Source organism: Oratosquilla oratoria, chromosome 13, assembly GCF_046742065.1.
Source record: "Oratosquilla oratoria isolate Oo_2021 chromosome 13, ASM4674206v1, whole genome shotgun sequence".
In the NCBI taxonomy this organism is placed as follows: Eukaryota; Metazoa; Arthropoda; class Malacostraca; order Stomatopoda; family Squillidae; genus Oratosquilla; species Oratosquilla oratoria.
In genome coordinates, this window is record NC_134789.1 from 41,523,119 (window position 1) to 41,535,762 (window position 12,644).

Genomic DNA, 12,644 nt, shown 5'->3' on the forward strand with positions numbered 1-12,644 from the left:
CTTTCCTACAAAACCTGTTCGACATAGCTTCTGTAATCATTAAGATTCTCAAGCCTATCCACCACGTCAAGGTGTCAACTCTCAGTCGTGTGAATGGCACGGTCGTGTGAATCATAGAATGCTATGAAGGAGGCCTTTGTTCAGCAGTGGAATCAGGATGGCTGATTTGATTTGATTGCCAGATGATTTTTATTCAGCTGCCGAGAACAAACCCCAGATAAAAGATGGAGTCCCAAGAAATCCGAATGAAAGTACCTATCGGCAGGGTGGAACAACCATGCTAAACTCGATCGTAAAACGCGGAACGAGAGTTAGAGGAGACGAGTCAAGGACCTTAACGAGGGTGATACAGGCAAGGTCATCATATTAAGATTGCAGGGCAGGACTCGTTGTAATTAGTTTAAATTGGACAAATTCAGGTTTAAGAATGAAATGAGCAAGAACCGGTTTGCCAACAAAGTGGTTAGCGAATGGAAAGGGTTTAGTAACCATGTAGTGAGCGCTGAAACAACTGGTTGTTTTAAGAGAAGGGTAGACAACTTTATAGACAGGGATGATAGGTGCTAAAGGACATGGAACTGCCTAGTGTGAGCCTTATGGTCTCTTGCAATCTCCTCCACTCTTATGTTCTTCTGTTAATATCATTGGCTTACCTCCAGGCTAATTTCCATTCCAACTGTTCCTCGTCGCATTTCTAATCACAACCATCCCAAGAAAAGAGAGAGAGAGAGAGAGAGAGAGAGAGAGAGAGAGAGAGAGAGAGAGAGAGAGAGAGAGAGAGAGAGAGAGAGAGAGAGAGAGAGAGAGAGAGAGAGAGAGGGAGAGAGGGAGAGAGAGAAAGGGTGTAGTCTTTAAGGCCTCTTCTGGTCTCCTCCATTTTTATGTTCTTCTGTTTCAGTTGATTACAACCCCTTGACGGCAACGGGGTTAAGCGGTGAAGTCGTTTAAGAGAACAACAGAGTTGAACCCTTTCGTTAAACTAACAAGGTTTTCTCCTTTTCCCTGCTTCATTTCGTCCATTTGCTATTTTTTTCATTTTTTTTTTCGTTTTTTTTTTACTTTTCATTTCTCTCCATTGTGTCATTTCGCTTTCCTTGTCTTTCTTTGTCTTTCACCAACATTTCGTATTCCCTTTCTTGCCGTTTTTGTTATTTTCTTATTTTCGCTTTTTCTTTTCTCTTCTCATTTCAGCCTTCTTTGTCTTTTGCCAACATTTCGTATTCCCTTTCTTCTTCCGATGGTTGGGATTTCTCTTCCTTTCGTTCACTCTCGATCTTTTCCTTTTGTTGTGATTTTACTTTCTTATTCATGTTTCTTTTGCTTTCTTCCAGTATTTAGTGTATTTCTTACCTTATTCCCCATTTATCTTGTTAGCTTTTAATCTAATATTATGCAGTTCTCGATTTGTCTTAATTCTATCTTATCTATTTCAAATTATACTAAATTATTTTAATTTGTTTCATTCTGAAGCGTGTCTATTTGAACATAGTATATTCTGTCTTCTCTTCACCTATCTTATATCGTCAATTGTCCTGTCTTGTCTTGTCTTGCCTTGCCTTGTCTTGTCTTGTCTTGTCTTGTCTTGCCTTGTCTTGCCTTGTCTTGTCTTGTCTTGTCTTGTCTTGTCTTGTCTTGTCTTGTCTTGTCTTGTCTTGTCTTGTCTTAACTTGTCTTTTCTTGTCTTCTGTTTATCGTCTCTTGTGTTGTCTTGTCTCGGTTTGCCTTTTGAAAGACAAACTTTATGTTCTTGTTCGGTGGCATGCTCTCTCATCACCCAGGACTTGTAGTAATTCTCTCTCTCTCTCTCTCTCTCTCTCTCTCTCTCTCTCTCTCTCTCTCTCTCTCTCTCTCTCTCTCTCTCTCTCTCTCTCTCTCTCTCTCTCTCTCTCTCTCTCTCTCTCTCTCTCTCTCTCTCTCTCTCTCTCTCTCTCTCTCTCTCTCTCTCTCTCTCTCTCTCTCTCTCTCTCTCTCTCTCTCTCTCTCTCTCTCTCTCTCTCTCTCTCTCTCTCTCTCTCTCTCTCTCTCTCTCTCTCTCTCTCTCTCTCTCTCTCCTCTCTTTTCTTGGGATGAGTTTCGGAGGTGGTAACGGCGACAGAGGTTACGGTAATCATATATACATGGTAACCAGGTATTATCAGTAACAGGGCTTACGGTAACCTGGTAATCAGGGATTTCCAGTAACCGAGGGTAACGGTAACCGGGTTGAATGGTAACCGTAGATAGCGGTAGGCGTGGATAACGGTAACCATGGAGAGCGGTAACCGTGGATTACCAGTAACCAGGGTTAATGGTAATCATGGATATCGGTAACAGGGATCAGCGGTAACCCATTTTAAAAGTAAACAGATTGAATGGTAGTCATAGATAACGGTAACCGTAAATAGCGGTAATCGTGGGTAGCGGTAACCATGGATATCGGTAAAAGAGATTTCCTGTAACCAGGCTTAACGGTAACCGGGCTTAGTGACAACTGAAATACCTTTCGTTTCCTGCGCCGCCTCTCATATCCGGGAAGACCTGTCGTCTTCGAACGCAAATCCATACTCGAGACTCGACACAATCCATAATCCTTTGAGGATCCTTGGAGGAGGGGGAGCCCTTTTCCCTCCCTTCCTTCCCTCCTCCCCTCCTCCCTCTACCACGTGCATTCGACCACTTACTTCATCCTTTATGGTCGAGAGCAGAATCGTCCAAGATTAGCCGAAGCAAAATCAACAACTACCTGACTGAGAAAAAATTAATACGATTTCTCTTTTCACCATTTTCAGCCCAGATGCATGTGTAAAAGATAAAAGAGGAGGATGTTCTACCGGAAATGTTTAATGCATCGTGATCTTTCTTTCGGCAGGAGGTCTCTGTCTGGGTCTTCGAGAAGAGGACGGCGGAGAAGATTCACAAGCCGCGCCGGCGGGAAACTGTCACGGAACTCCTGCGCAACGGCATCAAGCAGCTGGACCGCTACAAACATCCTAGGCTACTCCAGGTGAGAATTCTTCCTCTCCCCCCCTTATGTATGTATATATATGTATATGTATATGTATATGTATATGTATATGTATATTTATATATATATATATATGTATATATATATAAATATATATATATACATATATATGTATATATATATGTATGCAGAATCCACTAGGAAGAGGAAAAACACACGTAGTCCGAGCGCTATCGTGATGTATTCACATTATCACGAAAGCGCTCGGACTCCGTGTGTTTTTCCTCTTCCTAGTGGACTTTGCATATTTGTGATTCATGTGTGACTTGTGAAATTTGTGCATATATATATATATATATATGTATATATATATATATACATATGTATATATATATTTTTCTTTTATTGTTTTTATTGCCTTTTTTTTCTCTCTCACTCTCTCTTCATGACTGCGATTCCCAGCAGTGACGCTTTGTTACCTGCCCCAATAGTCTAAGTACATATGGTAAAGGTGATGGCTTCGGCCGCAGATACTCGGCACCTCCTGGCGTATGACCCCTCACCATCTTCTTTTTCTATTTTTCTTTCTTTTTCATCTTTTGTTATTTTCCCTTTTCTTTCTTAGTCCGGTCATTTCGTCTTTGTCTTTAATGTCTTGTGTGTTTTTTCTGTCTTTGTCTTATCCTTGTTTACTGTTGTCTTTCACTCGTTTTTAGCTTTCCTTTTCTTTTCTTTTTCTTGCTATTTTTCTTCTCGGTGCTTTTTTACTTTTTTGCGCGTAGTTTCGTGTATTCGTGTTTCAGTTCTATCGTGTTCCGATGACTGTCCTCCGTAGGTTTCCTTTTAGTCCTCCGATATGTTCCTGTTTCCAAATAAATTGACTATGAGGTACTTAATCAAAAGCTTTTTCTAGACGGCGGTACACGCAGTCAACCTAGCCCCATATATTACAAGCAGAATCCTTCAGATCTAAAGGCAAACTAATTATCTGTCAACATTTTCTTCACTTCAAAATATTCAATCCATCGATCTTTCACAATCCTGTCACATAATTTCATTTTTGTGCTAGTCAGAGATACTGGCCTGTGATTGAGTGGTGTCTCCTTCTACATTTGTGAATTGGTACTACATTAGCTCTTTTCCAGTCCAGTGGCACTATTCCTTCTTTTAATGAACACACAGTAAGACTATGAATCTTTGCCCGTCAGTTGTTCTCTACATTCTTGAAGTATCCAGTCTGAGGTCCCATCAACATCTGAAACTTTTCTCACATCCAATGATCCTCAAGAATTTATATTTTTATACACGAATAATTCCCCACCTCTGTTCCCTCTATAAAACTTACCTACCACCTGCGGATTCTTGAAAATTCATTTCAAGCTTGTTTTTTAAGCTTCCTTTATTCTGTTGTCTTTCTTTTTTCTTCTTTCTTCGTATATCCCAAGTCACATCCCTATTTTTCCTTGTAATATCTATCAAACCTTTTCTTGTGAGATAGCTAAAAAAAATGGGATGTATGCGTGTATATGTTTGTGTGTACGCGCGCGTGTGTGTGTGCGTGTATGTGTGTGTCTGCTTACATAATTGTACTTAACTTTTTGTAATATATGGGACTGAAGTTACGCTCGTGAGGTTCCGTACTGTATCTCAATTTGTGAAAGTCTATTTGTGCTGCCACTCTGAATTATTCCCCTTTCAGTTTGTTCCATAAACTGATGTTTCTGTGTGTAAAACTATATCTTCTTGCTTCCTTCAAATAGTCTATATTTTCAGTTGTTATGTGCTCTTGCTTCCTTCAAATAGTCTATATTTTCAGTTGTTATGGGCTCTTGATTTTCTTTTATCGCTGGTGACGTCATCAAAAGCGAGCTTGTCTCGCATTTGCTGAATTGTAAGTTTAAATCCCGCACTCTCCGATTCCCAGCAGTGACTGTTTGTTACTTGGTCCAAAAGTCCCTAGAAGCGCATGATAGGACAAAAGTGACGGCTTCGGCCGCAGCTACTCAGCGCCTCCTTGCATAGCATCCTCACCTTATCTTCTTCTGTTATCCAGTACTAGCAGATCTCTCTATCTATTCTATAAATTTCTTTTTCCATTCTAGAGGTGATTACCACGTCGCCTCGTTATCGTGACGTGATATGTTTCATGGTTATCTCACCCAGTCAAGGAATCATTTTAGCCATTGCCTTTTCAAAGTTTTTAGTTTTTCTTGTGTATTTATTTTTGTGTGGTGACCACGCCACCTGTGCATAATTCAGTCCGCGGCAGATCAGATTTTACTTGACCTTTTTCATCGTATCCTCATCCATATAATGAACTCCCGCTCTTATGTTTATTAACATCATATATATCTTCCCGTCATTCTCTTCATGTTTTTCTTTAGCGCTGGGTCATATTGATATTCCAAAATCCTTTTCATTTTAATTTTCTTTTGTCATTAGTTATTCTCCCATTGTATCCTTCCGTGGTGATATGCGTATGTGGATACACGTGTATGTCTAGGTTAGGTTAGGTTAGGTTAGGTTAGGTTAGGTTAGGTTAGGTTAGGTTAGGTTAGGTTAGGTTAGGTTAGGTTAGGTTAGGTTAGGTTAGGTTAGGTTAGGTTAAGTTAGGTTAGGTTAGGATATGTTAGGTTAGGTTAAGTTAGTTTAGATTAGGTTAGTTTAGGTTAGGTTAGGTTAGGTTAGGGTAGGCTAGGTTGGGTTAGGTTGGGTTAGGTTAGGTTAAGTTTGGTTAGGTTAGGTTAGGTTAGGTTAGGTGTATGGAGGGGAGATGTCAATGAGTATTTAAGGTTAGATGATGAAGTTTTATTCACAACCAGACGTTTCGAGCTCTTGGGTCCTCTTTGGTTTAGTGGTTTACCCGCGTTTGAAGATAAAATTAGATAACTTGATGGATAGGGATAACAGGTGGTACAGGACACGGAACTGTCTAGTGTAGGCCTTATGGTCTCTTGCAGTCTCCTCCATTCTTATTTTCTTATGTTCTTCTTAGTGAAGAAGGCCCAAGAGGTCGAAACGTCAGGTTCTGAATTTAACTCAATAACCCTAAAGTTTCATTGTCACCGCTCCTACATATTTTGTAAATTTTGACAAATTTATGTTTAAGAAGGAAATAGGCAAGAATTGGCTTACCAGTAGAGTGGTCAGCGAATAGAACAGACTTAGTAACCATGTAGCCAGCGCTGAAATTATTTAATATTTTAAGAGAATATTAGAGAACTTTATGGATGAGAATGACAGGTGGTATGGAACATGGATCTACCAAGTGTAGGCCTTATGGTCTCTTGTAGTCTCCTCCATTTTTGTATTCTTATGTTCTTTACTTATACACGTGTACACACACAAGTGTGCGCGCGCATGTGTGTGTGTGTATACGTGCCTTCACGCCTGTATGTTTACATGCGTATCTTCGTACGTTCTCCCCTCCTAGCGTGTTGGTCCATCTCCCTGTGTATTTTTCTCTCTCGATGCGTCTATACATAGGACAACCCCCCTCGCCCTACGGAACCTTCAGCCTGCCTTGAAATAGATAAAATAAAGCCCTTGTGTTACCCTTTAACCTCAAATGACATGATGAAAAAGGACATATTTTGAAATCTAAAAAAAAAAAAAAAAAAAAAAAAAAAAAAAAAAAAAAAAAAAAAAAAAAAAAAAAAAAAAAAAAAAAAAAAAAAAAAAAAAATCTAGTATCTAATCTAGCAAGGGCTAGCATGAAGAATATGAAAGAATTTCAGTGTCTCTCATGACTACAGAGGAAAAAACTATACATAGGTATAGGTGTTTTATAAAGTACATTACCATATCCGGTTTTTCGTATCTACACAACAAGCAGCTGGCATGAGTTGAATGGGTTAAAGGATTCACAAACACAAACAGTTAATCAGCTAGGCTCCCGTCCACGAAACGACGACGTGCTCGTGGATTGCGTAAGGCGAAAGTCAATATGTATGAAACGAGCCTAAGCCACCTATCATAGAGCAACATTCCAACCCAACCGCTATTTCTTTTGGTTGTCCAAACACACAGGGCAAAGGTGATAGACTTGACAGTTACAACTAACCAATTCCTGGCTAAGGCTGCTACTTAATGATCCGTCACCGTACGATTTGACCTGGCTACCCAAGCACCCAGGGCAAAAGTGGTACCTTCTAGTGGAAGCTGTTCCCCAACTTACCAAACAAATCGGTCTATATACTTCAATCCGCTTTGCTGCTCATTAATCTTGGAACACCCTAGTCAGTCCATTATCGCATCATTAAGTGGCCAATTAACCTCATAATTAATGTGGTCATCAACTAATTCATCAATACACTAATGAACCGAGATCTGGACACCAAAGATAAACAGAATTCCATAAAACGGGTCTCTAGGTGCTGGAATCTATTTATTTATTTATTCTACTCATTTATTTATTTATTTGTTTGTTTTTCTTGCGGTAGTCCGAGAAAATAAAATTGCAGTTTGTTTCCAGTGCGCGCCAAATAGTTTGCCCTGGAAGTCAAAACATACAGGGATAAGGTGAGAACTTCGATTGCAGTGAAGCGACTCTTGGCGTGGGCTCCTCACCCTTTCGTATCTGTAATTTGTCATAAAAACATAGTGTCGTAGACCTACTGTAAGTTGATGAAGAGCCTACACCAGCAATCGCGTAGCTGCGGACGAAGTCATCACCTTTGTTCAATTACGCGCTTGTACTATTGGCGCAGGTAACATTTACTAGTGGGAATCGGACAGGAGTGTGGGATTCGAACTTACTACAAAGCGAATGCGAAACTATCAGGCTTCCAATTACACTACTAGTACACACACACACACACACGCACACACACACACACACACACACACACACACACACACACACACACACACACACACACACACACACACACACACACACACACACACACACACACACACACACACACACACACACACACACTCTAAGCTGGAAATTATAATAATCAGACATAAATAATTATATAAAACAAATTAGAACTGTGAGATTTTTAACCTTTAAGAACAGTTTTAAACTAGACAAGAGTGTTAGAAACAGAAAGAACTGGAAGAATGTGAAAAAGAGAACGAAAGGGATTAGAAACAGAGTTGCTGATAAGGTGGGGCTGGCATTGGGGAGTAGAGTGACAGAAAGTGCTGAAAGATATCAAAATTGAACTTAGAGATGTACAAAAACTTTTGGAGACACTAGTGGAACCTCACAATTGATATTGAAAGAATGTAGACAACAGCTCTTGGACAAGATTCCTGGGATGACTTGATTTTAGAAGAAGGGAAAGTACTAAGAGTTTGGAAATAGGTCAATGTGGTCACAAGTTATATAACAAAATAAAGAGATACACCTAAGTTATTGAATATTGTCTCTGCCCAGCATGATATCTAACATTTGTATAAAAACAAGAGAAAGTGTGAGAGATCGGAAATAGGTCAGTATGGCCTTAATCTATGTAACAAAACGAAAAACACCTAAATCATTAAACATTATCCCTGACTAACATGATAGCTAACATTTGCATAAAAACAAGATTGGAATGGGCCGATGAACTATGAATACCTGAATCAGGAGAAAGTTTGTAATATAATATTTGGATGAATATTAAAAGGAATTTTTAACCTGTAAGAGGACATGAAAGGATTCTGTCTGAAGGAAGAACGGACTTCCTGAAGAAGCGGTTGATAGGGACAATGTTGAAGGATAGGAATGTCAGAATGGAAGAAAGTAACTAGTTAGGTCCCACAAGGCACGGAATTGACAGCCATTAATGTTCTTGATCTACGTTAATGATATGTGTAGAACAAACAATTACAAGAATAGATTTGCGTACGACGTCATGATCACGAGAAAAATGAAAGATAAGCAGAATCTACGAAAGAGGTCAGACGTGGAAAATTAATTTAATTGAAAAAAAAAAATGGAAATTAGTAAGAAAAAAATGAATAAAATTGTAACAAGAAATCAAGTCATCACAGCAAAGATGAGAAAAACCTGGAAGTTTTGGCAACAAAATATGTCAAAGGAGAAAACTGAGCAAGGATAAGATTAGAAATTATTGACAAACAAAAAAGTGACAGTCTACCACGTTGGTGGAGTGACAAAGAAAATCTCATTGAGAACCTGATTCCCTCCACATTAAAGTAGACTGCAGTGATGATGAAAAGGAGGGAGGGAGGGAGGGAGGGATAGAGAGGGAAAGGTAGGGAGAGAGGGAGGGAAAGGAAAGAATGGAAAGAGAGGAGAGAGAGGAAAGGACGGAGGGAGAAGAATGGAAGGGGAGAGGTCAGAAGAGAGGGAGAGAGAGGACAGGAGAGAGGGAGAGGCCTGGATGGAGAGGACAGGAGGGAGGTCGAGAGGAAAGGAGGGAGTGAGAAGAAAGGAGAGAAGGAAAAGAGAGGAGGGAGAGAGAGGACAGGGGGAGGGAGATGAAAGGAGGGAGTGAGAGGAGAGGAGAGAGAGGGAGAGGACAGAAGAGATGAAGAAGACTGGAGGGAGGAAGTGGATTTGAGGGAGGGGGAGGACAGGAGGAAGGGCGAGACGAAAGGAGGGAGGGAGAGGATAGGAGAGAGGAGAAAGAAAAGAGGGAGAAAGAGGAAAGGAGAGGGGAGGCAGGTGGACAGAGATAAGTGTGTGTGTGTGTGTGTGTGTGTGTGTGTGTGTGTGTGTGTGTGTGTGTGTGTGTGTGTGTGTGTGTGTGTGTGTGTGTGTGTGTGTGTGTATGTGTGCGTGTGCGTGTGCGTGTGTGTATGTGTGTATGTGTGCGCATGCCCACACCAACACGTGTGCCCAATCATCCTTGGGCTAAAGCTTAATTGAGTTTTTCATGTGTTTGTTGACTCAGTCCTAGATGGTGAAACAAAAGGAAACTGTTTGTCATTAGAGCCTCTCTCTCTTCGGGATCAAAGTATGAACAAGCTAATTAGCCCTCTCAGGAGCTTCTGGAGTCTTGATTTCTTTAACACTGTGACTCCCGTTTCCAGGGTGCCAGATGTCTCAAGCGGGAATATGCTAGACAGCCGTTGAAATTATGCTAGATTGGTAAAAATGATGCTAAATATATTGTTTCCCTTAGCACGTTCGGTTTCTGTTGTACTTTTTAATGAACATAGTACTATTGCATCCTAAATTTTTGTTTTTTGACGCGATGACCTGACGACCTCCTCCTCCTCTTCCTCCTCCTCCTCCTCCTCTTCCTCCTCTTCCACCTCCTCGCCCTCCGTCCTTCCCTACCTCCTCCACACGTCCTTAATCTCCTCGAGTAAGCTTTCACTGACCTTGTGACCCTGATGTGACGCTGACACGATCATCAAATGACACTAATATGACGTTCATGTGACTTTGATATGGTAGTAAGGCAACGTTGACGTCACTTTGATATGAACTGCAGGCGCCCTTGAAATAGAAGAAATGATACCAAAAAAGGTACTTAACTCTCAGCTCTGCCCTGTGTGTTAGGAATGCTCAGGACAGTGATGATCACCGGTAGTTGTTAGGGATTGAACCAACAACAACACAACAACACCACAACCATAATAAACAACATCAACGAAGACACTGAGAGAGATAGAGAAAGGGAGAGACAGAGAGACAGGGGAGAGAGAGAGAGAGAGAGAGAGAGAGAGAGAGAGAGAGAGAGAGAGAGAGAGAGAGAGAGAGAGAGAGAGAGAGAGAGAGAGAGAGGAATATAAATCACATGGCGGGGCCAACCACTGTCTGATTTATTCTACTTAATTTGTTTACCTTATGTTATTATTATCATTGGTATTATTATTATTACTATTATTACTATTATTATTATTATTATTACTATTATTACTATTATTACTATTATTACTATTATTATTATTATTGTTATTTTATTGTTATTTTATTGTTATTATTATTGTTATTATTATTGTTATTATTATTGTTATTATTATTGTTATTATTATTGTTATTATTATTGTTGTTATTATTGTTGTTATTATTGTTGTTATTATTGTTGTTGTTATTGTTGTTGTTATTGTTGTTGTTATTGTTGTTGTTGTTGTTGTTGTTGTTATTATTACTATTATTATTACTATTATTATTACTATTATTATTACTATTATTGTTACTATTATTGTTACTATTATTGTTACTATTATTGTTACTATTATTGTTACTATTATTGTTACTATTATTGTTACTATTATTGTTACTATTATTGTTACTATTATTGTTACTATTATTGTTACTTTTATTGTTACTTTTATTGTTACTTTTATTGTTACTTTTATTGTTACTTTTATTGTTACTATTATTATTACTATTATTGTTACTATTATTGTCATCATTATTGTTATCATTATTGTTATCAATCATTATCGTTATCATTATCGTTGTCATTATCGTTGTCATTATCGTTGTCATTATCGTTGTCATTATCGTTGTCATTATCGTTGTCATTATCGTTGTCATTATCGTTGTTATTATCGTTGTTATTATCGTTATCATTATCGTTATCATTATCGTTATCATTATCGTTATCATTATCGTTATCATTATTATTATCATTATTATTATTATTATTATTGTTATTGTTATTGTTATTGTTATTATTACTATCATTATCATTATCATTGTTATTATCATTATTATTATCACTGTATATATATATACATATATATATATATTATATATATATATATATATATTTATATATATATATATGCAGGAAAAACACTGGAAGCGTGTGTTCTTGAAAATGCAATGTTGACCACAAAAAAAAACTATCAAAGCAGAGCGCTTTCGTGTATTCCCATCTTCAGTGCAAATAATACATAGTGAAAGATACAAAGGTGCAGAATATATAGGTGGGAAACATGGGGGACGTGGAGACATCCTGGTGAGAGAGGTGAGGTAGTACCCATGGACTAACTGTCCGTCCGCGTTTACAATGGGTGCGGAAATGTCCTACATGCTTACAATTTATATATCTTATAAAGTTTTTCTTTAAATGAAGTTGTTTTGTTTATATTATCATTTTTTCAGTGCGAATAGTACATAGTATTATATGTATTATTTCCACTGGAAATAATAATATAAACTAGAAAAAAGTGGTAAAGAAATTTATAGTGTATATATTGTAACCATGTAGGATAACTTTATTTGTAAAGAAATTTCTAAGATGTAGACTGTAACCATGTAAGACATTTTGAACCCATTGTAAGCACAGACGGACAGTTGGACCACACTATAACCCATATTGTCTGCACCTCTGCACCTTTCACTATGTACTAACCCAGCTAACCCGTAACAAAGTTACATTGACTTAAACCAATACGCTATCAAGAGAGTTTAAGTCACTGTAACTTTATTACGGGTTAGCTGGGTTCGAATCCTCGGCTCGTCTACGTTTCAATTTCCAACGGATGCCTCTATCGAGCGATTCTTCAGTCACGACTGCAATGGCATGGAATTAAAAGTGATTTGTGGTTGAAAAAAGATATTAATTGATCACTGGGAACCATTCAGTGCATATGTATATATATATATAATGTGCGTATATATATATATATATATATATATATATGTATATATATATATAATGTATATATATATGATATATATATATATATATGAGATATATATATATATATAATGTATATATGTATATATATATATATATATAAATATGTATGATATATATATATATATATATATATA

General features: G+C 38.1%; 1 protein-coding gene across 1 annotated transcript in view; it reads left to right on the forward strand.

The window, feature by feature from the left end:
• bma (SCY1-like protein bma) overlaps positions 1–12,644 on the forward strand; it is a 926,084-nt gene that overhangs the window by 336,517 nt on the left and 576,923 nt on the right. Inside the window, exon 2 of the mRNA XM_076196685.1 lies at positions 2,849–2,983. Coding sequence (XP_076052800.1) covers positions 2,849–2,983 — 135 coding nt within the window. The remainder of the gene's footprint in view (positions 1–2,848; positions 2,984–12,644) is intronic.